Source organism: Phocoena sinus, chromosome 10 (genome assembly GCF_008692025.1).
Source record: "Phocoena sinus isolate mPhoSin1 chromosome 10, mPhoSin1.pri, whole genome shotgun sequence".
Taxonomy (NCBI): Eukaryota; Metazoa; Chordata; class Mammalia; order Artiodactyla; family Phocoenidae; genus Phocoena; species Phocoena sinus.
In genome coordinates, this window is record NC_045772.1 from 4501688 (window position 1) to 4527596 (window position 25909).

The following is a 25909-nucleotide window of genomic DNA, read 5'->3' on the forward strand; positions in this document are numbered from 1 at the left end:
AAACCTGCATGCCACAACTAGAGAGAAGCCCACGCGCTGCAACAAAAAGATCCCGCATGCCACAGAGAAGCCCCAACGCAGCAAAAAATAACAATAAATTAATTAATTAAATAAATTTTTTTAAAAAAGAAAGAAATTGCAATCCTGCAGTTAGAGCGGGGGTTAAATGAGCTGGACGCTATGAACTTGGCCCATTGCTGGGTGTTTAAGAAGAGCTGTCTCCCTTCTCCTTCCCCCACCCCCATCCCTGCCCCCCCAGTGGACCACAACCCATGCTGGGGTCTGGGAGGACAGCACCATTTTCAGGCATTTGTTGGCCTCAGTCACTCTTGCTTTTGGAGGCTCTGCTCACATCATCGCAAACGTGAATATACCCTTATAAAATGTAATTTTTTTTCCAAAATAGATTTTGAAACGATTTTTGTAATTTTGCTCTTGAATTGGTTCCTTGACTCTGCCTCTGATGACCTTAGAGCAGATACCTAACCTCTCTGGGCCTTAGCTGGCTCATCTGTGAAAGCGGTAATGATGTTCCTTTATAAGTCACGGGGTCCAATGTCAACAAGTCATAAGACAGAGCCCAACACATAGCAAGTCCTGCATACATGTCTGCTAAATAAGATAAAATGCCAGTAACTCTTCATTTCTGATTTCTTATCAATGACCCCGAATTCTCACTACTTGAGAGTTCTCCGCTGTGGTGAAACTTTCCTAATTACCACATTGAAAATAATGATGACATAATATCACATCCTGTAGGTATTGAGCGAAGCATCTTTTTAATTTTGTCACTTTTTTTTTGCATTTTGCGGTAGTACACCATGTTGGTTGCTAATACAATTTCTACCGCCCCAAGGGGACAAAGGCTGTGTGTTCATGGGCAAGGAAAGCAACTTTCAGCAGGAACTCTGAGAGCAGGGGCCTGGAAGAGCCGAGAAAAGGAGGGCAGGCTCTCCAGCTCTCTGCCGGGCTCACCCGACCTGTCCTCGCATCATGTCTGGGCTGGACAGGCCCGAGGGGACATGCAGTTCAGCCTCCTCGTTGACAGATGGGAGGCCGGGGGCTCTGGAGCAGAAGGGACTTGCCCAGTTTCAAACTGTGTGGTCCCAGGTCTCCCTCCGATGATTAAATTTCTTTCCCTACTTCAACCCCTCTCACATTAGCACAGCACCCCCTCCTCCTTATCCCGGGGTCCAGTAAACCACCCAGTAAACTTCCCAGGGACAGCCCGCTGCCCTGCAGCTCCATCAGGAAGGGCTTCTCCTTTCAAAACTTGCCATCCCACGTCTGTTCTCCAATGGGCCTTCCCTCCTGAAACCAGAAAAAGGATGAGCTGATGCCAGATGGTGTGTGGGTGGCTGTCTTCCTGGCTCCAGGGTTCGAATCTGGCCTCCAGGTTCAATTTGCCATGTGATTTTTGAGTGTGACTCAGCCTCTCTGGTTTCTGCTTGTCTCACCTAACACAGAAGGCGACACCAGTTGCCTTCTGGGGCTCAGGATTATTCTTGTCCACGTTCGTGAATCTTCTGGCATAAAGCAGTTCCTCAAGAAACGTTAGTTATGTATCTCCCCAGCCCCCAACCCCATCAGGCACTCCCTCTTTCAAAACCTCTGAATCCTTTCTTCTCCCCAGTGTGTGGGTGTCTAATAATAATTTTAAGGTTATCCCCTCTGGGGAAATTTTAGCAGAGATCTATTAAAAAAAAAAAGTGGAGTGCTAAAGGTAGAGTTTCTGCCAACAGCTGAGGATGAGAAGCTATTTCGTGTGTCAGGCGGACGGTGGAAGGGGTCAGAGGAGGGGAGAATGAAGGCTGTTGAACCTTTACAGGTGGCTCCTCTGTCTTGGTAGCACGTGAGAAGCACCCAGTGTTGGAGAAGCTGTTGCAGTCTTGAGCTGGGGGCGGTTGGATTGAATTTTCCAGATGAAAACGAAGCCTGAGGAACAGGAATTCCAAGAATCTGAGTCACAAGAAGGGGAGAAGTCAGGCTGGGAAGCTGCTGACAACACATTCACGTGACCGCAAAAAAGTTTCAACAGATTATCAGGGTGGATGAGGAAGCCTTTGAACCTGCCCCTTGGACCTTGTGCTTAACCACCCCAGGCGAGGCTATTTACTCCTGACCTACTTCCAGAAATTGTCTTTTCTAAGGCCAGGGGGGTTCTCGGAGATCACCCAGCCCCACGTGCCATTCTATGGGCAGTAAACAATGCTCAGAGAAGAGGAGGTTGGCGGCCAGGCACTCGTGTAGGAACTGGCAGCTTCTCTGACCAGTGCCTGGGAGAAGAGCTCTCTGGCAACATTTGTTTCTAACACTGACTGGCCCTTTGAATGAGATCCGCCCAAAACGTTAAGAGAGAAAGACATGAACCATCAAAGCTGTTGTCCCTCATACACCCAAGGATGGTGTCCAGGTCTATGGAGCAAGGATGTCGGGGAATGAAGCAACAGACCTGTCAAAGCAGATCGGTTGTGGTTGATTTTTCTTTTCGCTAAACGTTGCCTTATTGCTGCTCTAGGGCTGTTTGCAAAATAAACCTTGGGGAAAGAATCGTTGAAGTGGAGAGCTTACGTGATTCCCTCCACCTCAGGTTTGCCCATTGTCTTGGTTTTCTGTTGCTGCCAATAACAAACTAACGAAGTAAGCGCCTTAGAACAACACAAATTTATTATCTTATAGTTCCATGGGTTAGAAATACGTCTGGAGGAAGTGGGGGTGGGTGGCACCCACTGGGTTAAAATCAAGGCGCAGGCAGGGCTGTGTTCCTTTCTGGAGGCTCTAGGAGGGAATCCGTTTCCTAGCCTTTTCCAGCTTCTAGAAGCTGCCTGCATCCCTTGACTTGTGGCCCCTTCCTTAACCTTCAAGACCAGCAGCGTTGCATTTATCTGATCATTCTTCTGTTGTCACGTCTCTTTGACTACGGCCAGGAAATCTCCAATTTAAAGAATGTATGTGATTACACTGGGCAAACATGGATAATTCAGGATACTCTCTCCATCTCAATAGCTTCAACCCAATCACATCTGCGAAGGCTCTTTTACCATGTAAGGTAATATATATTCACAGATCCCAGGGATTGGGGTTGGACATCTTTGGGGGCCATTGTTCTGCCTATGTATTCTTCTTTTCTCCTCAGTGGTCTCTCTAAAAAATACATTTCACTTCTCTGCAGAAAAGAACATATTCACTGTCATGGGGAATATGGCTAAACCAGAATTTTTTCAAGGATTTTAAATCTTTTTATTTTTAATTCTATTTTACATTCTGCATATATACAGAAGAGCCCATAACTCAAAAAGTTACAGTCTGATTTTTAGAAACTGACCACGCCAATGTAAATCAGCACTCAGATCAAGAAACAGAATGTGCCCTGGGACCCCAGAAGCCCTGCTCGTGCCAACTTCAAGTCCAAAATATTATTCAACATTTGTTGACATTAAAAAATTTCCTGGGGGCTTCCCTGGTGGCGCAGTGGTTGAGAGTCCGCCTGCCGATGCAGGGGACGCGGGTTCGTGCCCCGGTCCGGGAAGATCCCACATGCCACGGAGCAGCTGGGCTCGTGAGCCGTGGCCGCTGCACCTGCGCGTCCAGAGCCTGTGCTCCGCGGCGGGAGAGGCTGCGGCAGTGAGAGGCCCGCATACCGCAAAAAAAAAAAAAAAAAAAAAAATTTCCTGGGACTTCCCTGGTGGTCCAGTGCTTAAAAATCCGCCTTCCAATGCAGGGGACACGGGTTCGATCCCTGGTCGGGGAACTAAGATCCCAAGTGCCGCAGGGCAACTAAGCCTGTGTGCCGCAACTACTGAGCCCACACGCTCTGGAGCCCTCGCACAATAACTGGAGAGCCTGCATGCCACAACGAAAGATCCAGAGTGTGCAGCTAAGACCCGACACAGCCAATTAAATAAACAAACAAACAAACAAATAAATAAATATTAAAAAAAATTCTTATGTGGGCAATACTTGGAGTATGATTGAATGAAAAGGAAAGAGCCCAAGCACTGTTCATTTATTCATTCAACGAATATTTTCTGGCACCTGTCCTGGGCTGGATGCCAGGGAAAATGGGATGCGTTGATTCGATGAGGGTCCTCTGGCACAGAATCTATGGAGGTAACTGTGTGTGTGTGTGTGTGTGTGTGTGTGTGTGTGTGTGTGTGTGTGTGTGTGTGTTGGGGGGTGTGGGGAGGGAGTTTGTGAAAGAGATAAGAATACAAATGCATTGACCAGCCCTAACCAGAAGGCTTCCCAGGGAAAGTGGGTCCCGAAGATAAACACAGCCGAGGAGAAGAAAGGACTTCCAGCAACGGGGAGAGCACAAGCATAGGGGTGGCAGTGGGGCAGGCAGGGTCATGGTGGAGTTTGGGGAAACAAAGAGACAGATGACCCCTGGAAATGCCAGCCTCTGGGCCCTTGCTCAGCCATTCCCATTTCCCATTTTACCAGCCCGAATCCCAGCTGTCCGGACTCAAAACCAGAGGCCATAGCCCTCAGGCCAGCGTCTTCATTCACAGATGCAGAAGCAGGCCCAGAGGAGAACATACACACACTGCTGGTCATTGGCTTCATTACTTCTCTCACTCCACACGTCTCTACAGAGCCTCCCAACCCCTCCCCTCCCCTGTGCCTGGTGCTGGGGTCACAGAGGTGTCAGGCTCCGGCCCTGCCCTGAGGCACGTAAGTGGCACAAAACAAGCCATGAGGCCTGAAACACGATCCAGACTACCCATTTCTTCCTCCAGGGCGGTTGCCATACCCCACAGTCCCTTACTGCCTGTTCCACTTCCCGGCTTCCCTATCAGGCCTCTCATTCATTCTTCATTTGCACATCCCACATGTATTTATTGGGCATCTACTTCGCGCAGGGCAATGTTCCAGGCACAGGGAACACAGCTGTGCAGAAGACAGACCCCTTCCTCAGTGGGGAAGTCAGACAATGAACAGAACACGGAGCTATATAATGGGATGTCACCGGAGGTAAGTGCTGTGCTGTGAAGAAAAATAAAGCAGGGTAAAGGGCTAGAGGAGAGGGAAGCTGGTGTTTTAGGTAAGGTGGTCAGGGCAGGCTCTTAGAGGAGGTGACTCTGGGACCCAAAGGAAATGAGGAAGCGTGTGTTACAAGGATGGGGGAGAAGGGAAGGGGGGTGGGGCCTGGAGGCAGGCCCCTCCTTGATGGGTCTGTGGACGGAGGCTAGTGTGAGTGCAGGGGGATGTCCTTGGCCATTTAGCTAGTTGGGAAATCTCAGCACTCTCCCTCCATTTGCATCTCCCAGGTCCTTAGAAATGGGCCACGGGGGCTGAGGTCTGGGAAGGGCCTCTAGCTGCCTCTCACCTAGATCTTCCTCTCTCAGTGGAGGCCAGCACGCGGATGGATGCCCACTGGACCTTGGCCTTCATCAGGAGCATGTGACCAGCTGACCTCATACCTCTCCACGCCTCAACACCCTCATACTTAGTTAACACTCGGAGCGAGACCCCATCGTACAGCTGAGGAAACAGGCTCAGAGCCTTTCTCAACGCCCTGCACTGCGCCAGGCGGAGGAGTCTGGGGGCAGGAGAGGCTCTGCCACCGTCCCCCCATGAGACCTCTTTATGGCGGAGGGTGACCTCTTTCTGGGTTCTGAAGAGGAAGTTCCTAGGGGGAACCGGTCCTGACAACTTGACTGAGGAGAAACGGAGGGTGGCAATGGGGAGGGCAGGGGACAAAGTCAGTCTGTCCCGGGGCGAGGCGGGGCGGGGGCGGGGGGTACGGCCCGGAAGGGGCGATGGGAGGAGCTCAGAGACGCCAAACTGCCCGAGGGCGTACAGGGGCTGAGGTCGGTCTTGGGGAGGGCCTTGCAGGGAGGGCCTAGAGAAAGTGGGCGCAGGGGTGGAGCGGCCGGCGAAGGCCGAGGCGGGATCCCGAAGGCCATTTGAGGAAAAGCTTGGCCGGAGTCGGAGGTCACCGGAGGCTAGACGCTTGGGGGGGGGCGGGGCCGGAGCGGCCCGGGCGTTGGAGGATGGGGAAGGAGCCAGCCCGGTAGGTCCGCGGCGGGAGGTCAGAGGAGGGCGGCCCGGGGCGTGGCCTTGGGCGGGTCTGGGGTGGGGCCTGACGCGCAAGGGGCGGGGTCTAGCTGATCGGGGTCGTGGTCTTGAGGGCGGTGGCGGGACCTGGATGGCTGGGGTGTGGCCTGAGGGCGGGCAGGGGCGGGGCGGGCAGCTACCGGGGGCGGGGTCCGGATGGCCTGGGGGCGGGGCCGGGCGAGGCGGGGCGGGGCAGGCGGCGGCCTGGAGGCGGGCGGGCTGTGTCGGCAACGCGGAGGTGCGCTCGCCTCACTGGGCTCGGCAGGAGGCGGAGGCGGCGGTGGAGGCGGCGGCGGAGGCGGCGGCGGGGGCGGTGACGCGCACAAAGGCGGATTGTGGCTTCACTGGTGCTCGCCGCGGGCGGCGCCGGGGCGGGAGCGGCGGGGCGCGCCGGGGGCCCCCGCGGGCGCGGCGCAGGCGATGAGCCGGGGCCCGGCATGGCCTCCGCGCGGCCGCCGGGCCGGGCCTGCGCCTCGGCACCCGCGCCCGCGGGGCTCCGGGCCGGGCCGCCCGCCCTCCCCGCCGCCGCCGCTGCCGCCGCCGCCTCCCCGGAGCCTGCGGGCGGCGCGGAGGCCGAGGAGCGCTCGCTGCAGCACATGCTGCGCGCCATAGCCGAGGAGCGCGGCCGCCTCAGCCTGCGCCGCGAGGTCTGCGGCCTCGGTGAGTGGGGTCGGCCGGGGTCGAGGCCGGGGCCGCCGCGTCGTCGGGGTGTGCGCGCCTCTGGGTGTCTCTGCGCGTCTCTGTCTCTGCGTGTGTCTCTGGGGCTCCCTGCGTGTCGCATCCTCCTCACGCCCCCGGCTCCCCGCGTCCGGCTGTTTCCTGTGCCTCCGCGTCTCCGTCTCTGATTTTGGTCCCAAGAGCGGTCCGGCACGCTCTCGTCCCTGTGTGTCTGTCTCCCGGGTCACTCGGCGTCCCCCTCTGTCTGTCCATCCGGGCGTCTGCCCGTCTCCCTCCTTCCCCTCCGTGGCTCCGCCAGGCCTCTTCCTTCTCCAAGAAGCCCTCCCCAGGGCCTCAGTGCCGCTGCAGGGAGTGCGGGCGCTGGATCTGGGGAGACCCGGAGCCCGACATGGCAGGGCCGGGGCCTCGTGGGCTCCGGGCAGACCTCCCTGCCAGCTGCCCCGGCCACCGTCCCAGCTCGCCGGGAGGGCAGGTCTCCGGCGTCCTGAAGCCTTTGTCTTCCCGCACCGCTCTCTCTGCACATTGGCTCTAACTGGGGACCTGTTGGACCGTCGCCCCATGAACCCACCCGCTTGGCAGCGGGAGCGGGGCCGGCCGCCTCTCTGGGTGTGATGCTGCTCTAAGGAGGCCCTAAGTCCTAGATGGGCCGGTGACGTGGGGTGGAGGTGCCCCGTGTGGTTTGAGAGAGCCTGGGGCTCCAGGTGTAGGTGGGGTCTTACGGCATGTCTGGGCGTGAAGTGATGGCTACTGACGGATCGTGTTCAGACTAAAGCCCGAGGAGGCCGTTTTCTCTCTGAAAAGACCCCTCCCTTCTTCCTGCGGGAATGACTTCATACCACGTTCTCAGCCACCCCCCAGCCCCACCCTCGTCCCCAGTCTGGGCTGGGGCTGTCTGAGGGGGCGACAGCATTTTGTGGAGAAGGGAATGTCAACCTTGGAGATTCTGCCAGACCCACTCCCTTTCATTCACCACTGGGGAAACTGAGTCCCAAAGAGGCAGCGCATCCCCACCTAAGGTCACAAGGCATTCCAGGCCCCTCAGCAGGCCACACCCTGGAGGCTGGAAGACGAGAGGAAATAAATTTGCGGCCTCCTTTTTTGCAGGAGGCGGACTTGGTACAAGATACTTCCCCTCAGCAGGTCTCAGCCCAGCCTGCCCTGCAACAAAGCTTTCCTCAAGCATGGGGGTGGGGGTAGGGTAGGGTGTCTACAGGCCGGAGTGGACAAGGACAGAGGTTCTTTGGTCTCTTCTGAAAAGGTGTCACTAATTAGTTCCGAGCAGAAATGGAAGGGTCCTCATTCGTTCATTCAGCTCATGTTCATTGAGCACCTACTGTGTGCCCAGCTGCATGCCCGCCTGGCAGGCCGCCTGTCACCTGGCACAGAGTGTCTGAGAGGGGAGGGGTCGGAGGGACCATTGCTCAGGCCCCTCAGCCCTGTTTGCTCAGCAGCTCCGGGCACCCCTCCTCACTCCCCTGTCAACACGGTCCTACTGTCCTCTGAGCGTCTCTCTGCCCTGTTAGACAGTCCCTGCCCCCAGGAGCCTGCACTGCCACCCCCTAAGAACAATAATTTGCCAGTAGCACCTGGCATTTCCTGGGTACTCAGTGTGTGCCAGGTGCTTTACGCAGGCTCTGTCAATTCGATACTGACCTTGCCAGATATAGGAACATTATCTCCACTTCACCGATGTGGAGCCTGAAGTTCAGAGAGGCAAGACGCTAGCCCAGGGACAGCCTGCGAGGAAGTTGTATAGCTGGGATTGACCCCTGGTCAGTGGGACCCAGTGCCCGTCCCCGCAAATGTCCCAACCAGGCCTTGCCGCACCTACTGCGCTGCGTCTGGGGAGGGGACCTGCCCATAGTAGGCCAAGAGCACAGCCTGGTGGTTGCACTATTGCTGTGTCTCCCCTCCTGCCTCTAGTCCCCCCTCACGCACAAGCTCTTCCCATCTTACCACCCCCAGCCCCTCAGAACTCAGTCCCTGTAGTGCTCTGATGCGCTGCACTTTTATTTCTGCTCTTTTCTGCGCCTGGAAAGCTACCTCATACTTAACCTGCCCTGCAAGCACGTGCAGGTCTCCCTTCAGGTCTCAGAGCTAATGCTGCCACCCGGGGACCCTTCCTCCGCCCCCTGTCCTGCTGCCTGTGCTCTCTTCGTACCGGGTTCGTGTCCGGTGGACGAACGGACGACTGTGGCACTGTGATGGTCTGTGTGGCTGTCTCCCCAGTTAGCAGGTGACCCCCCCACCCCCACCCCCCCCACACACAGGGCATTGCCCAAGTCTGAGTCTCCTCAGTGCCCAGCACGGGCCCATGCAGAGCAGAGCCCCAGGGCACACTCAGCAAATGAATGAGAGGATTACTTTCTGGGCTGGGGAATGAAGGGTGTGGACGGGCAAGGAAGTTGGAAAATTAAAGTCTTAGAAGGGTTCACGTTGCCGTCTCTTTCATTTTTCAGATGAGAAATGTGCTGTTCAGAGAGGGACAAGCTAAACAGTGACTTCACGCCCAGAGTAGAGTTAGGACAGAACGACTGGCCCGAGCACGCAGGTGTGAGCCCAGAACGCCCTCCCCAAAGCACTTTGCCACGTCACCTGCTCCTCTCCACTTTGCAGCTGGGACAACCTGTTACATTTATGAATTAACTTAAACCTCCCAGATTTTTGTTGTTGTTGTTTAGTTAAAGCTTAGGTTGTTCAGAACTAACCTCAGGTTGTTTTGAAGGTATAAGGGAGCCTCTGGGGGAGACGCTTGACCCTGGACAATCTGTTGTCATTTATTTATTTGGCTGCGCCGGGTCTCAGTTGTGGCATGTGGGATCTAGTTCCCTGACCAGGGATTGAACCCGGGCCCCCTGCATTGGGAGCACAGAGTCTTAGCCACTGGACCACCAGGGAAATCCCTCTTTTTTAAAAAAATTTATTTATTTATTTATATATTTATTTTTGGCTCCGTTGGGTCTTCGTTGCTGTGCGTGGGCTTTCTTTAGTCACGGCGAGCGGGGGCTACTCTTGGTTGCAGTGCACGGGCTTCTCATTGCGGTGGCTTCTCTTGTTGCGGAGCACGGGCTCTAGGCGCACGGGCTTCAGTAGTTGTGGCATGCGGGCTCAGTAGTTGTGGCTCGCGGGCTCTAGAGCGCAGGCTCAGCAGTTGTGGCGCACGGGCTTAGTTGCTCCGCGGCATGTGCGATCTTCCCGAACCAGGGCTTGAACCCGTGTCCCCTGCACTGGCAGGCAGATTCTTAACCACTGCGCCACCAGGGAAGTCCCGCTGTTATCATTTAAGTCACAGTGTCTGTCTATGAGATGAGAGAAAGCGACTACCCCCTTCTCCCTGCCCGCATTGTCTCTTGGTTGTATGATGAAAAGTACCTTGGAGATCCAAACCTGATTTTTGAATCTGTCTACTGTGGCCTCAGTAGTCCTTTTTGAGGACTTGCTCCAATGCCAGGTGGGGGCATCAGCCTTGATCCGTGCTGCGTGGGGTGTGGGTGCAGTTGAGTGGGGAGAGAGAGCCAGATACACAGGTGACTTGGCTGAAGTAAAAATCCTGCTGGAAGCAGCCAGGGCTGTGCAGGATTTTGGTGTTTTATCCACAGGAAACTGCCTGTGATTCCAGGTAACAGGTGAGCCAGGCTGATGGCTGAGGCGGCCTGAGCGGGGCTCCAGAATCTCTGAGTTGGGAAGAATCGGGTGGTCCAATGCCCAAATGCTGTGTGATGCAGATGTCTGTACCAAAGGTGGAGACAGCCTGCCTGACGCTTCCTCCTGGGGCTTGGGCCTTCTAATGGGCTCTGGACGTCAGCGCACGCGTGCTGTGTGGGCAGGCTCCCTTCAACAGGGGCAGCACACCCCTGGCGTTTGGTCAAGTCACGTGGACACGACTCGGGTCTGAGTGGCGGACGGGTGCTGTGAGTGGAGGGGCCTTCCCCGTGCTGCTTGTCTTTGGGCCCTGCCTAGGCTGAGCGTTTTATTTGATTTTATTTTTTCCATTTATTTTACTGTATTGTTTTTTCCCATGGCCGTGGATGGCTTGCGGAATCTTAGTTCCCCGACCAGGGATTGAACCCGTGCCCTGAGCAGTGAGCGTGCGAAGCCCTAACCACTGGACTGCCAGGGAAGTCCCCAGGGCTAAGCATTTCAGAGCTGTTTATTCTTGGGCCCTCGCCCCCTTTTAGGTGGCCTGGGGAATCTTCTCTCTCTTTGGAGTGCTGTGGGACAAAAGGAGCGTTTCACATTCACCATTTCCTTTTATCGTCAAAATAATCCTTTAAGGTAGGTATCATTAAACTGCTCTCTTTGTCCTGGTGAAGAAGCACAGGGTTAGAGGTGAAGTAACATGCCCCAGTCCCATGGCCAGTAAGTGGCAGAATCTGTCTGGGCTCTTAGCAGGGGTGAAGCCCTCACACCTGTCCTCGGGTGCGTGTGGCCTGGCCACCATAGGTGTGCTCAGCTGCCTGGCACGAGGTGGGCTGAGGAAGGGCCCAAGTCGAGGTGTGAGGGGTTGTGAGGGGCACAGAGAAGGGAGCCACCTTGGCCGACCAGCGGGGTTCGTGCAGGCGTGGCCTTTGAGAGGGGGTTAGGGTGGGCAGGACTTGCCTGGAGGAGCGGGGAGGCTTGAAGCCTGGTTGTGGGAGTTGAGGCTGGAGCAGTGTTTGGGGCTCTGAGTGCCCGGCTGGGACTTTGGTGTTCACTTGGCCTGGCCTTCAGCAGCTCGGCGGGTGTTTGACTCGTGGACCGGCCAGCACTGGAGAGGCCGTTAGCACGAGGGATGCTGCTCACATGCCGTGTGCCAGCCCCGCTGGACCTGCAGCAGCACCTCCTATGGAGGCAGGTTCTGTTAAAAGCCCATTTTGCAGATGAGGAAACGAAGCTTCAGAGGGGAAAGTGACTCACCCAAGGTCACGTAGCTGGGAGGTAGCAGAACTGGGGTTCCTGGGGTTCCAGCCGAGGCATGTCAGGTGCCAGAAGCCGTCCTGTAGAGAGTTCTGGGATGAGCCAGAGGAGTACGGGGGAGACTGCCTTCCTGTGAGCCTCGCCTCTGCGCTGAACACCTACACGTGCCAGGCACCTGACACCACCCTGTGAATCGGGAAGAAGACCTTGCACGCTCGGCCCAGCCCTCTGTCTTTTTCGGTGCAGTGTAGCTGGGCGTAGTGGTGGGCGGGGGATGTTCGTGGGAGGTGTGGCTGGAAGGGAAGAACGGGGGCCTAAGCATGCCACCGTTTGGAGCTTCTGGGTCCTCATCTGTAAAATGGAGACAACAGAGTCTGTAGGGTCATGGAAATTGTCTGAGGAGTGACACGCACAGCCTCATGCCGCCCCGTGAGGACTGCAGGAGATGCGGGAGGAACAGACCCAGCACAAGCCCTGGCACGGCATTGACCCTCTATGCTGTTGTTGTTATAAAGGACACAAACATCTGGCCCAGTGCCTGCATGTGGAATTAGGGTTGGATTCAAGCTCTGAAGTTCAGACTGCTTTGCAGTGGCTGGTGCCAGTTTTTCTGGGTTCCCCTGGGGCCCCGGGCCCTCCGTCCCCAAGGCAGGCAGAGCCGGTTCTGGGGCAATGCAGCAAGGAGGAAGTGTGGCCGTTTAGAGTGGCAGTGGTGTCTCTTTCGGTTCCTGCGCCTATTTTTAAGGCCTGTGGGTTCTGGCCTCTATCTGTTTCTGGGGCTGGAGCAGCCCAGGCAGCTGCCGGAGTGGTCCTCTCCCAAGGCAGGGACTCTGCGTCCTTCCAGAGAATGCTGAGGACGCTGGACCTCGCACTCTAAGGAGACTGAGGGTCATGGCTGCAGGGATTCTTGGCAAAGCGAGAGGGCCATCAGCTGTGTTGGCATCCTCGCCCCCTCCCCTGGCCTGGGCGCCAGTGCCCGCTCTGCCGCTGCCCTGAGGCCTTGCACAAGCCGTGCCCCCTCCTTGCAGCTCTGGCTCCTTATTTACATCTGCCTCCTTCACTGGGCTGGGCGGGCTCAGGAATACCAGCCGAGCCATGAGGCCACTGCAGAGAAGCCCCGAGCGGGACGCTTGTTAAAAAAACGGCATCAAAATCCCCAGACAAGTTTTTTCCAGTTAAAAACTGTTACATGGGCTTCCCTGGTGGCGCAGTGGTTGAGAGTCCGCCTGCCGATGCGGGGGACATGGGTTCGTGCCCCGGTCCGGGAAGATCCCACATGCCGTGGAGCGGCTGGGCCCGTGAGCCATGGCCGCTGAGCCTGTGCGTCCGGAGCCTGTGCTCCGCAACGGGAGAGGCCATGACAGTGAGAGGCCCGCGTACCACACACACAAAAAAATGTTACATGTACAATATAGAAACTGGAAAATATAAAGAATGGAAAAAAATTACTCATAGTTCCAATCACGCAGTCACACTGTTAAGATCTTGCTTTCCAATCTTTTTAAAGCCCCTTTAAAGAATACTTGATATTCTACGCATAAAGTTTCTTAATCATGCTTTCTCACTTAAAATTCCTAAAACAGTTCCGTGTTGTTCAAACTCTAAACATTATTTAAATGATACAGGATAGCTGAGTGGATGTGCCATAGTTTACTTAATCGGTTTTGTCTTGTGGGAAACTAGGCTTGGATCCAGTTTTTCACTCTTATAAATAGCTTGCAACAGGCCTCTTCATTTGTGCGAAGCTTTCTGCATTTGGATGACTTCTTTCGGCTGCCAACCTGGGAGGCCATTTCTTAGAGGCTGCTGTCTGACCCCCAAGGCAGGACTAGGACCATAGGAGGATGTGGCGGGTGGCAGACAGATGTTTACCAAACTCATGGAGAACTTTCTGTTATTTATTTATTTATTTTAATTTTTGGCTGTATCGGGTCTTAGTTGCGACATGTGGGATCCTCTGCTGCAGCGCATGGGCTTCTCTCTAGTTGTGGCGTGTGGGCTCAGTAGTTGTGGCGTGTGGGCTCAGTAGTTGCGGCGCCCGGACTCTGTAGTCGCAGCACGTGGCCTCAGTAGTTGTGGCGCGTGAGCTTAGTTGCCCCACGGCCTGTGGGATCTTAGTTGCCTGACAGGGGATCGAACCTGCATCCCCTGCATTGGAAGGCGGATTCTTAACGACTGGACTATCATGGAAGTGCCATGGAAAACTTTCTGAATCATTGGCATTGGTACAAACAGGAAGAAAGGTGAGTGGCGGGTGACGGCTTCCTGGCACCCGGGTGTGCCAGCTGCTGAGAGAGGATCCAGCCTCAGATGGGGCTTGGGGCCGGCTGCCCGCTGGTCGGTGATTCTCCAGGCCCGTCTCCTCCCTGGGATTGCAGGCTTGCCTGCTGAGCAGGGGAGGCAGGTGTCCTTTGTCCTGCAGCTGGGGATGGGGAAGCCTGGGAACTGAGTGGCCCAGGCTGCTCCTCGCCTCCAAGACCCTCTCACTTCCAGCTCTGCGCGGCCCCTGCCCGCCCAGCCTCGGGGACAACAGACGGTGGCCCCCGCGTCAGCACGGGTGCCAGGCTGCCTGTGGGTGCAGTGCAGGCCTTGGTCCTGGCTCTTACCCTCCGGGGGCTAGTGTGGGCGGGGAGACAGTGCTGGGTGTGATTGGCAGCCCTCCAGTCTGTCCTCTTGCTGCTGCTGTGCGGCTTTGGGACAGGTGTTCTTCCGAGAGCGGACGTGATGTCCGTCTGCCTGACGTCGCGCCCTCCTGGCGTCGGGGCTGATCTGGCAGCTTGCTCCCCACCTCCTGGTTTTGGCTTGGGCAGCAGAACGTCCTCAGGGTCACAGCCGTCCTGGGGGAGCCGAGATGGACAAGAAAGATCCAGAATTCAACCAGGCTGTCGCTGTTGCTGTGCCGACAGGTAGGTGAAGCTCAGAGAGGGCCCTGGCAGACTGAGCACCAGAACCAGAATGCCCGATGGGCCCTCCCGCCTGTTGTCTTGGTTCAGGTAAAGAGATCGAGGCCCACTGGGGGCAGGGCAGGGTGTCCTTACTTTCCATGTGCAGTGACCGGGCTGGGGTGTGGAGGAAGAGAAGCACAAGGAGGCCCCTCAGGGCCCAGCTGGCTGCAGCAGGAACTGAGAGGTTGTTGGCGAACCTGCAGACGAGGGGTCAGGGCGTCTGGGGGCCGAGGTAGGGGCTGCCCAGCTGGGGGAGGACCCTCTGCACGGTCCAGGCCGTGCAGGATGAGCGTCAGCTCACTTGGGAGGGACCACCTTTTTAATATTCACTTATTTATTTTATTTATTTGGCTGCGCCAGGCCTCGGTTGCGGCATGTGGGATCTTTTTAAGTTGTGGCATGCGGGCTTCTTAGTTGCGGCACGTGGGATCTAGTTCCCTGACCATGGATCGAACCCGGGTCCCCTGCATAGGGAGCGTGGAGTCTTAACCACTGGACCACCAGGGAAGTCCCTAAAAAGGGAGTCTTTGTCTGATGGGATACAAAACAAATACCCTGTTAGCCTGAGTCTTTTAAAGCAGCAGTCCCCAACCTTTTTGGCACCAGGGACTGGTTTCGTGGAAGACAGTTTTTCCGTGGACCGGAGTGTGGGGGTGGGATGGTTGGGGGATGATTCAAGCACCTTACGTTTATTGTGTACTTTATTTCTATTATTATTACATTGTAATGTATAATGAAATCACGATACAGCTCACCATAATGCAGAACCAGTGGGAGCCCTGAGCTTGTTTCCACTTGCCACTCACTGATAGGGTTTTGATATGAGTCTGCAAGCAGCTGATTTATTACGGTCTCTGTGCAGTCAAACCTCCCTGCTAATGATAAGCCGTATTTGCAGCCGCTCCCCAGCGCTAGCATCACTGCCTCAGCTCCCCCTCAGATCACCAGGCATTAGATTCTCATAAGGAGTGCGCAACCTAGATCCCTCGCACGCACAGTTCACAGTAGGGCTCACGCTCCTACGAGAAGCTCATGCCGCCGCTGATCTGACAGGAGGTGGAGCTCAGGCAGTAATGCTAGCGATGGGGAGCGACTGTAAATACAGGTGGCGCTTCGCTGGCTCACCCGCCGCTCACCTCCTGCTGTGCGGCCCGGACTGGTAGCAGTCCGTGGCCCGGGGGTTGGGACCCCTGTTTTAAAGGATATGTTCTTTGCCTCCCTTGAATGACCAGTGGATATGTGAGAAATGTCTCTTGGCAAAGTGAAAAGGAGAGGGGCTTAATTTTTAGTCCTGTAGTTGGAGGTGCTGTCGCTGTTTATCTTTAGTGTAAAAATCCTTTGGTTTGGGACGTGCTTTGAATCTTGACTGTTTACACTTTGGACAACACTTAGGACAGAACAGATGAGAAAAGCAGAGTACAAACTACTCTTTACGAGGAGCGTGTACTACCAAGATCATCAGGAAAGAGCCCGACTTTTACAAAGGGCTCTGCTGCGTCCTCACTGGTGCTCACAGCTGCTGAGTGGAATCATGGGCAGGTTTTGTCCCTGTTTACAGAGGGGGATTGAGGCTCAGAGTAACGGGGACCTCGAGTGAGGCGGGCCTGGGCTTCTGCCTTCTCGTTCTTTCTGGAACGTTGCTCACGGGCACCATTGCAGCCGCACCGCCACCCAAGACCCTCGTGCCAGTTGATGGCTCACCTTTTCTGCAATCTGCACCCCTCTCTCAGTGTACATTTTTAGGTAACCGTAGTCACTGTTGCCTCTCTCGTGCAGGCCATAGCGACTGAGCACCCGGGGATGCAGAGCTGGACTGGGCTTGGCCCTGCTTCCCGGGGCTGAGAGCTTTCCCGGGAGATGGTAGGGGCAGGTGGGTAGAGGGTAACCGATCATGCCGCCCCCTGATCCCGCCCACACCCATCACGGACCAGCCCAGACACTCCCTGGACCAGCCCCCACTGCTGACTGCCCTCGGACACCCGTCTCCCCAGAGTGTGTCGCCTCCAGCTCAGCTTGACCGAGACTGGGCAAGGGTCAGCCCTTCTTCACCTGCCCCTCCAGCTGTGGCCGAGTTCTGTCTGCCCTGAGCCATCCCTCATCCCCACCTGGGTCACCTGTGGGCTGGACTGCACCAGCCCCTGCGCCTGGCCCTCCGTCCCACCACGGCTGCCGCTCCCAACTGTGTTATACTCTGCTGCTTGCACCTCTAGAAACCTCTGAGGCCTACAAGTCAGAGTTCAAGATCCTTTCTGACCTGGCCCTGCTGACAGCTAAGCCCCAGCTGTGCGAGTCTTCTCGGGGGCTCCTCCACACTTTGCCACTCTGTCGCCCCATCTGTCATGGGAGCCTCACCTCTCAGTTCTCGGCTCAAGGGCCCGTCTGGCCCTTTCCTGACCCTTTGAGAGGATCAGCTGGGCCCCCCACCTTTGTTCTTGACGGCACCTGTACTGATTTCTGCCATCAGTCCTGTGACGCTGCATAGCCTCCTGTGTGTGACTTCCTTTCCCTCACCCCCTGGGTCCCCTGCAGGGTCATTGGCACTGGCTCTGCATCCCTTGTGCCAGCTCAGGGTGGGACTGATGGTGGAGCGAGGCCCAGGGAAGGGGCTGTGAGGGGAGTGTGGGTGATGAATCGATGGGTTGGTATCTGTTGAGTGAAGAGGGTGGTCATTTCTTGGGGAGGTAGCCCTTGATTGGAGCCGTCCTCACGGGGGCTCCCGCTGGGCAAAGACAGAGCAGGGAAGAAGGCAGAGGAGGCTCAGAAGTTAATTTTCCCTGAATGCTGTGTCACTTTGGGGAAGTCACTGCAGCTCTCTGGGCCTCCGTTCTCCTGGTAGAGTAGGACTGATTACTGCTCTGCGTCCACCTCGGGCAGAGGTCAGCCTCCAGACCTAGAGCATCAGAGAGTGTCACGGAGGCTGCCCGTGACAGGTGACGTCCCTGGGTCAAGTCCAGGGGGCCTGTGGGAGTCTCTGTGGGCAGAGCCCTTCCCCCTTCCAGCTCTCAGTTTCCTCTTAGGTAAAATGGGGAGAGGAAGGTTGACGTGGACCACTGTTCGCAGCCCGTGGTTCTGGGATGTGTGGTCAGCAGTACACAGGCATTACTGCCTAAACCTGAGCTACTTGACAAAAGCAGGGCCAGTCACACTGCGCCTCAGGGAGGTCAGTGCCGCTCTGTGCTCTGATTCAGGGACGACGGAAATGAAATAGGAAGAAGCAGATGTAGGAAGACTTGCATACGCCACCCCGCAGCCCAGAGATGGGAATAAGAACCCGGTCGTCCCACCACCCAGAGCTACACCGTCACACTCGGGGCTGTAGCTTTCATGCCCGCTGAGCCCCCCAGCTTTGTCTGCAGGTCCATCCTACCGATCCACAGCAGCTGGTGGCTGGTGCTGCCTCGGGTGGTCCCCAAGACTGCGCCCCCTGCCAGGAGGTGGGGGCCTAGCGTTCCAGCTTCCTCCGGCCCCGGGGAGGAGGGAGCTGCCCACCCCCGTGGGGCTCATCAGCTCTTGCTCAGCTCCTGGGATCCCTCGTCCCGCCCCCGCTCCGTGTGGCAAACCCCAAGGAGTCGACTTAGGCTGGAGCTGCTGAGCTGCGCAGGGAGCGGGGATGGCGTCATCTCAGGCGGGGCACGTGTCTGGCAGCCTCCCTGCGAGTCCGGCTGCCGCCCCGTTACTGCAGGCCCAGCACTGGGTCATTCCCATAGCAGCCTGTGGTGAAGGGGGGTGTCACCCCTGCCGGCAGACGAAGAAGATGAGACTGAGAGAGGGGAAGGCCCTTGTTCAGCGTCCCAGGTAGTCAGTCTGGGTTCTGGGCCCAGCTCTCCTGGACTCGAGGCTGTGGCCTTTCCCTCTCACGCTTGGACATCCATCTCTCCAGGGAGAGGCATTTGGCACCTTTTTTTTTTTTTTTTTTTTTTTTGTGGTATGCGGGCCTCTCACTGTTGTGGCCTCTCCCGTTGCGGAGCACAGGCTCCGGACACAGGCTCAGCGGCCATGGTTCACGGGCCCAGCCACTCCGCGGCATGTGGGATCTTCCCGGACTGGGGCACGAACCCGTGTCCCCTGCATCGGCAGGCGGACTCTCAACCACTGCGCCACCAGGGAAGCCCTGGCACCTTTTTTTTTTTTCCCTGTGGCTTCGCCCCGGTCTAGTGTATGAAGAAGAACCCCACCCCATGGTTGTCACAGAGAAGGAAGTCTTAGAAGAAGCGAGAATAAAGGAGGGAAATGAAAGAGGAGACAGGCTCGGGAGTGGGCGTTCCTGGCGAAGAAGCTGCAGCTGGAATTGCGCAAGGGAACCAAGACCCCAGGAGCGAGGAGAGATGAGACAAGCGGCCCCTGGGGGAGGGCTGGGGGCGTGTTTGGAGGGACTACGCTAGGTGACGCTAAAGGTAGAACACCTGAGGGGCAGGTGTCCTCTGGGTCTGCCCAGGGGCCGGGGGTGGGGGGACTTGAATCCTAGCTTCACGCAGTGTGTCATCAGCTTTGCATCCTGGCACGCTGGAAGCGCTTGGTAAACGTCAGCCTGGAGCCCGAAGCCTGCAGGAGTAGGTGCTGGGGCACAGCGGTGAGAGCAAGACAGTCCCTTCCGCCTGGACTCACTGGGTGGGTTGGTCCAGCTGTGCCTGGTCCCCAGCTCTGAGCCTGGTCCGTGGGCCAGGATGGGTGCACCAACACGGCCTGGGGTTGCTGGGTTTCAGCATCTGCTCTGGCACAGTGGTGGGAGCAGGTGGGCTGTGAGCCTCTTGCGGTGCTGGCCAGGCTTCTGGGCTTCTGTCACGTGCCTCATGCTGCGTGGCGCGGTGGGGCGGGGGCAGGAGGAGGTGGAACAGGGACCAGGGCAGTGATCAGGGCGGTGACCAGGTGATCGCAGCCCAGGAAGGTGGGGAGGGTGGCGGGAGGCGGGAGCCGCGGTGGCTGGGTGGCGGCTCCTGTCGGGGCTGGGGCACCTTGTGTGGGTGTCCACCGAAGATCCCTCAGGAGAACGGCACCTCGTCTTGGAGGCCCGTTTATGTGTCAGAGCAAAGCAGTGAGTCAGGAGTTTGAATAAGGCCACGTCGGTGACGAGCTCCTAGGAGACAGGAATTTGAATGTGGAGCTCCTGTTTTGGCCTGATGACTGCTTAGGTGAGCTCGAAGCCCCCTGGGAAGAGGTGGTGGGGAGCGAAGTGGCCGCAGGGCTGCGGGTTTGCAGGCACCGCTGTTCTGGAGAACGCAGAGGATTGCTTTGGCGAACTGTGGGCCGTGGGGACTGAAGCCCCACCCTTGAAAGTGACCTTGAGATCGGGGTCAGGGTTTGTTTCTCACTGCACCTGGGGCCTCAGGTGATGCCCGGCACGGAGCAGGCTCAGAGTGGGTGCTGACCGACTTGGATTCCAGTGCCAGCTCCCATTGTGATCTTGCTGGGTAAGCAGGACCGAGGGCCTCCTGGGGGTGACCTGAGGGCCGCAGGAGCACTTTAAGGGTTTCGCAACGTCACGCATATTGTGAGAAGGGACAGTGGCTTTGGGTTTCAAAGCTGCCGTGGTGCTCTCTGAGTAAACTGGAAAACCGGAGTGCAGTCACGCGGTTGTTTGTTCAACATTCACTGACTCCCCGCCGTGGGCCCTGCCCTGTGGTGGGTACCTGGTCACCCTGCCAGTGAGGTGCCTTGTCATGGTGGAAAGGGACACACTAGTGTGTTCGTTTGGCAGGCTTAGAAGGCAGCTCTGGGCTGTGGTCTGGCTCTGCCACGTACCAGCAGTGCGACGTCAGATAAGGGAATCAAACCTTGAGCCTCGATTTCCTCATCAGTTAAATGAAGGTAGTAACATTACCTCACAGGGTCTTTGTGAAGATCAAATGAGGGAAAGTAGCTCAGGTGGGTCAGAGGAGGTGCGTGGGGCGGCTGGTGGGAACAGGCCCCAGGGACGTGATGGCCAAGCTGACTTGCACAGGCTGGGTTGGGACGGGCCTAGGGCCCCGTGGTTCGGTCCAGGAAGACTCCATGGTGAGGGCTGGGGTGGCCTGAGGACGCGCAGGGTGTTTGGTCAGGGGCGGAGGGAGGGGCTGCAGCATGGGGGACCGCAGCGCAGACTGGAGGGGCTGTCTGTAGGGCCTGGCTCATCTGGGGAAGGAGGCTCGACTTTTTCCTGGAGAAGAAGGGGGCCAGGCAGGTGATGGGTTCTCCTGACCCGGCTGCCTTGCCGTCCCTGAGACCCCGTGCTTCCCTTAGGCTGGAGCGGAGGACCGGCCTGGCCTGTGGGATTGCTCACGTGGGGACCCGTCTGACCAGTACTTCTCCATCCAAGTGCCTCATCAGGGCAGCCCTGGGCCTCCCTGGGCAGCTTCTTTGTCTTTTGTGCCCTGAGGGAGGGTCTCCAGCCCGCGAGGGGCACTGAGAGGCGCGAGTTGATGAAAGGCCTATTGAGGGGCCACAGAAGGCTATTCATGCTGCCCTGGCTGCCGGGGGGCGGAAGCGGCCAAGGGCTGCCTTGGACTCGCCCCAAAGAGGCCAGTTGACACCCCCCCCAGCCTTTGGGAGGGGCCAGGCTGAGCCGAGGCGGCTCCCAGGAGGTCCCTCTCGGGACCCTTGGCCCAGGTGGCCCTTGGACGGGCTGGGCATCGGGCATCTACGGGCCGTGGGTCATACCTCTGCCCCTTCCTTCCCCCCACAGCGGAGAGACTCTGTCTCAAACCCTTCAGGGGTCCCCGGTCCTCTGAGGATAAACGCAAAGCCCTCAACCCAGCCAGGAGGCCCTGTGCGGTCGCGTCCTTTCCAGCTCAGGCTCCCACGTGGCATCTTGGCTCTGGACCCTTTCCCATCTCGGCCTCACCAGGAGGACCTTGGATGCTCTTCCCACCCCCCCAGCAGGAAACTCCCCTCCTCAGGGCACGCTCCTGATGCCCCAACGAGGCGCGGCGCCCGTCGTGCAGGCTCAGGGAACACAGCCTGCCCTCCCGACCCTCCCGAGGCAGCGTCCTGCTTGTCTGTATGAGTTGCTGATAAAAATCTTCCTCCCGCTCAGCGCCAGGTGGGCAGGGTCCGTGCTGGATTCTGGTCCCCGTCCCACCCAGCGCTGAGCACCCAGCCTTGAATGGTGGCACTCGGTAAATGCTTGCTTCAGCATAAGCAAGGTGTGGATGGCTGGGTTCAAGTACCAGCTGCAGCCGAGGTGAGGATGGTAGGTGGTTAGCACAGTGCCTGGCACACGGTGAGTCCTTGGTGCTGTTTAGATGCACAGCGTATTATTGATACACTACAGAATGTTTGAAAAACAGGAAATAGTTGTAATTCCCCCACTCTCGACACTAACCACTGTGAGCGTTTGGGTTCAACTTCCTTTCAGTCTTTCTTCTTAGGCATTTTTTTTAAAAAGCAATTTCCTTCCTTCAAGTGTCATGTACAATTTTTGTGGCCTGCTCTTTGTTTTTTGCTGTTCTTTTTTCTTTAGCTTTCTATCATAGGCATTTTCCCAAGTAACTGCATTGTGATTAAAAATGTTTGTTACTCTTGGAATAGGTAAACATGGTCAGGGCACAAAATTCAAATGTCTGAGAAGAGTCATAGAGAAAAGGCCAAGACGCCTTTCTCCTCCCTGGCCTCTCTCCAGAGGCCGTGAGAGGCCGTGATAACACTGGCAATGATGTAAATAACACTTGCTGACCCTGGGCCCCTGCTCAGTGGCAGCCTGGTTGGTCTGCGAGGGTATCAACTAATTAAAAACTCCGAACAGCCCCGAGGGTTGGGTTCCATTATCCCAGTGCCCCAGCCTCTCACCCCACAAGCACTTGGGTCATTATGAATGATTCACTTTTATATGAATATAAAACCTCTAATATTGTTAGCCCCTCATATTTCCCCTCGCTTCATTTACCCTAGAGATCTTTCCTTAGCGGTACAGATAGAGCTGCTTCAATTCGTGTTTGAAAGCTACACGGTATCCCATTCTGTGAATGATCTCTCATTTATTCAGTTAACTTTCCTGTTGATGGGACCATTCCAGTACTTTGTAAGCAGTGCTGTAGGAATTACAGAATTTTACACCAGCCCGTGGAAGACTGTAGGAAAAACCCCTCAGGGGAGGAAGGAGCTGCTGGGTCAAAGGGAGAAGCAGTTGTGGTTTTGTTGCCCAGCTCTCTGGTTACAGATTTCATCAGTTTATTATCCTGCTGCCTGATAGGAAGTCCCCATTTCTCCACACCCTCTTCAGCGCGGAATGTTGTCAGGTGTTTTGATTTTTTTCACATCTGATAGGTGAAAAATAGAATGTTTCAGTTTTCATTTACGTGTCTATAATTGTGTGAAGCTGAGCATAGTTTCCTGTCTTAGAAGACGTTTATATCTCCCTTTGCCTTTCCATCCTGTTTCATTTTATTATGCAGTTTATGAAACTTATTTGTTAAGAAAATTAGCCCTCATTTAAGAGATCCAGTGATTTTTCCAGTGTGGTGGTGTTTGTTTTTGCCTTTGTTTCTGTTGTATGGGGTTTTTTTCCTATGGAAATTTTTTATGTTGTTTGATTTATCTATCATTCTTTTCGTTTTTCTTTTATTTATTTTTTGTCTTTTTTTTAAATATCATTCTTTTCTTTGACAGCCTTTGTGTTCTACTCAGAAAGGCTTTCCGCTTTCTGAGAGAATAAAAAAATTCACTCAAGGTTTATTTGATTTTCTTACGATTTTACTTTTGGCATCAGAAGTTTTTCTTTTTTGGAATTGGTTTTGACGTGACCAGGGGCCCAACCTTATTCTTTTTCCCCAGCTGGCCGGCTGTTCCAAGACCAGCTGTTGAAGAGCTGTCTTCATCCTACTGATCGGAAGGATGAATATTTATATAAACTAAATTACCACGTATCTTCATTCTGCTTTTGTACTTTCTATTCTGTTCTATTGATCTAATTGTGTACCGGTACCACCTTGCTCTCATTAATCATTCGGTTCATTTCATTTATTCACTTAATTAGCCAATATTTATTGTTTCCTATAGGCCAAATACAATTCTAGGAGCTAAGTGTACAGCAGTGAACAAAATAATCAAAGAGGGAAGATGCTCTGTTAAAAGAGATATGTTCTAGTAAGGCAGGTGCTGGCACACGATGGCCCCAGGCCACCTCCAGCCTGCTGCCTCTTTTGGTAAATAAACTTTTATTGGGACATAGCCATGCCCATTTCTTTATGTGTCGCTGTGGATGATTTTGTAGTTGAGACAGGACCGTGTGGTCCGCAGAGCCTAAACTATTTTCTATCTGGACCTTAACAGAAAAAGTTTGCTGGCTCCTGTACTCAGGAAAGACTGAGAGCAAAGAAGATAGGTAAAAAATATATGATGCTATAGAGTGATAGGTGCTATGGAGAAAAATAAAGCAGGAAGTGGGGTAGGGACTGTTGGGGTGGATTTACAATTTTAAACAGGGTGGTTTGGGGAGGCCTCCCTGAGAAGGTAGGTGTTTGAGAAAGGAGCCAAGGGGAGGTGAGGACGTCAGCCTCATGGAGGATTGAGAGCAGGGGCGTGGCAAGAGCTGATTCAAGCATGGGGACCAGTTAGGGAGCTGGGCAGGAATAGAGGCAGGAGATGGTGGTGCTTGGCCCCGGTGCCAGAGTGGTTTGTGAGAAGTGGTTGGCTTCCAGGTACATTTAAAGGTAGAATCAGTGAAACGATGCAGAGATGAAGTCAAGAGAGTTCTGCAGGAAAGCAAAATCCAAAACCGAAAATCAATGGTAGAATTTAACAGATCTGTAAATTAACATATCTGTCCAAGTAAGAGAGGACTGAAAACTTTCCGCTGGAGACAGCTTCTGGTGAGACAGTAGCTAGAGGTGATGTGGGATTAAGGGAGGGTTTTTGGTTTGTTTCCTTAAAGTTGGGTGACTCTTGAGTTCTTTCTTAGGGTTAGAAGTGAAGAAACTAATCCATGGTAGCTTAGACAATAAGAAATTTATTAAAATAACCAACAAAGGGGCTTCCCTGTCCAGTGGTTAAGAATCCGCCTTCCAGTACAGGGGACATGGGTTCGATCCCTGGTCGGGTAACTAAGATCCCACAAGCCGCGGGGCAGCTAAGCCCGCGCGCCGCAACTACTGAGCCCACGTGCCTCAACTACTAAGCCCACGCGCCTCAACTAGAGCCCCTGTGCTGTAAACTACAGAGCCCACGCGCTCTGGAACTCGCGTGCCACAACTACAGAGCCCACGCGCCCTGGAGCCTGCATGCCACAACTAGAGAAGAGAAAACCCGCACGCCACAGCTAGTGAGAAGCCCATGCACCACAATGAAGAGCCGGCGTGCCGCAACGAAAGATCCCGCGTGACTCAACGAAGATCCTGTGTGCGTCAACTAAGACCCAACGTAGCCAAAACTAAATAAGATAAATAATTAAAAAAATTTTTTTAATTTAAAAAAATTTTAAAAATAAAATAACCAACAAGGACCTACTATATAGCACAGGGAACTATACTCGGTATTTGTAATAACCTATAGGAAAAGAATCTGAAAAAGAATATATACACATGTATATGTACATGTATATATTACGGAATCACTTTGCTGTACACCTGAAACTATACTTCAATAAAAAAATTTGTAAAATCAACTATACTTCAATAAAAAAAATTTTTTAAAATAAACAAAATTTTTGGCTGACAATCTGTAGAAGAGTTGAAAACTAAAGCCTCCAGAAGACTAGGAATGCCCAATACTAAGGACTTGAGTGGCCCCACTGTCTCCCTCTCCTATCTCCACTCTCTCTGGCCCTTTTCCAGCCTTCAAGTCGACCTCATCCACGTGGCAGGATAGGCAGCCAACAGTCTGTGGGTTTTTTGTTTGCAACGCGGAAGGGTTGTGTAGTTTGTGTTGATGGTGACATGAGGATTTAGCTTTCTAGTGTGTTTTAATATCTGATAAGAATCTTGATCCCACATCACTCTGAATTTTCCTGGCTGTTCTTATTTTAAAACATTCTCTTGACATTTTCTATTGGGTCATGTTAAATTAATAGATCAAATTAGTTAGAATTGCTCCCTCTATGATTTGAATATTCTATTATTATTATGCTTGCCACGGTGATCTGTGCTCAGTGATCTTTGACGTCACTACCGTAAAGAGATTGACTTGCTGAAGACTCAGGCGCATATGCCTACATCTGGGACCTTGGAAAGAATATGAGTGGCAGGGTTTGAGCCCCAGATGCTATCGAGCCACTGGATTCCCAAGCTTCAGTTGCCTTATTTATTTATTTATTTTTTTTTTTGCGGTACGCGGGCCTGTCACTGTTGTGGCCTCTCCCGTTGCGGCGCACAGGCCCCGGACGCGCAGGCTCAGCGGCCACGACTCACGGGCCCAGCCACTCA

The 25909-nt window shown here is 54.9% G+C and overlaps 1 protein-coding gene across 3 annotated transcripts in view; it reads left to right on the forward strand.

Annotated features, from left to right (window-relative positions):
• Positions 1 to 6299: 6299 nt before the first annotated feature.
• Positions 6300 to 25909, forward strand: part of KIAA0930 (KIAA0930 ortholog) — a 45097-nt gene continuing 25487 nt past the window's right edge. The window contains exon 1 of one of the 3 annotated variants that reach the window (XR_004351875.1): positions 6300 to 6720. Coding sequence is in view for 1 of the 3 variants with exons in the window: in XM_032646397.1 (XP_032502288.1) it covers positions 6498 to 6720 (223 nt within the window). In the remaining 2 variants the exon portion in view is untranslated. Of the gene's footprint in view, positions 6721 to 9189; positions 9290 to 25909 lie in introns of those variants that run through there. The other 2 variants (XM_032646397.1, XR_004351876.1) reach the window with 2 other exon arrangements.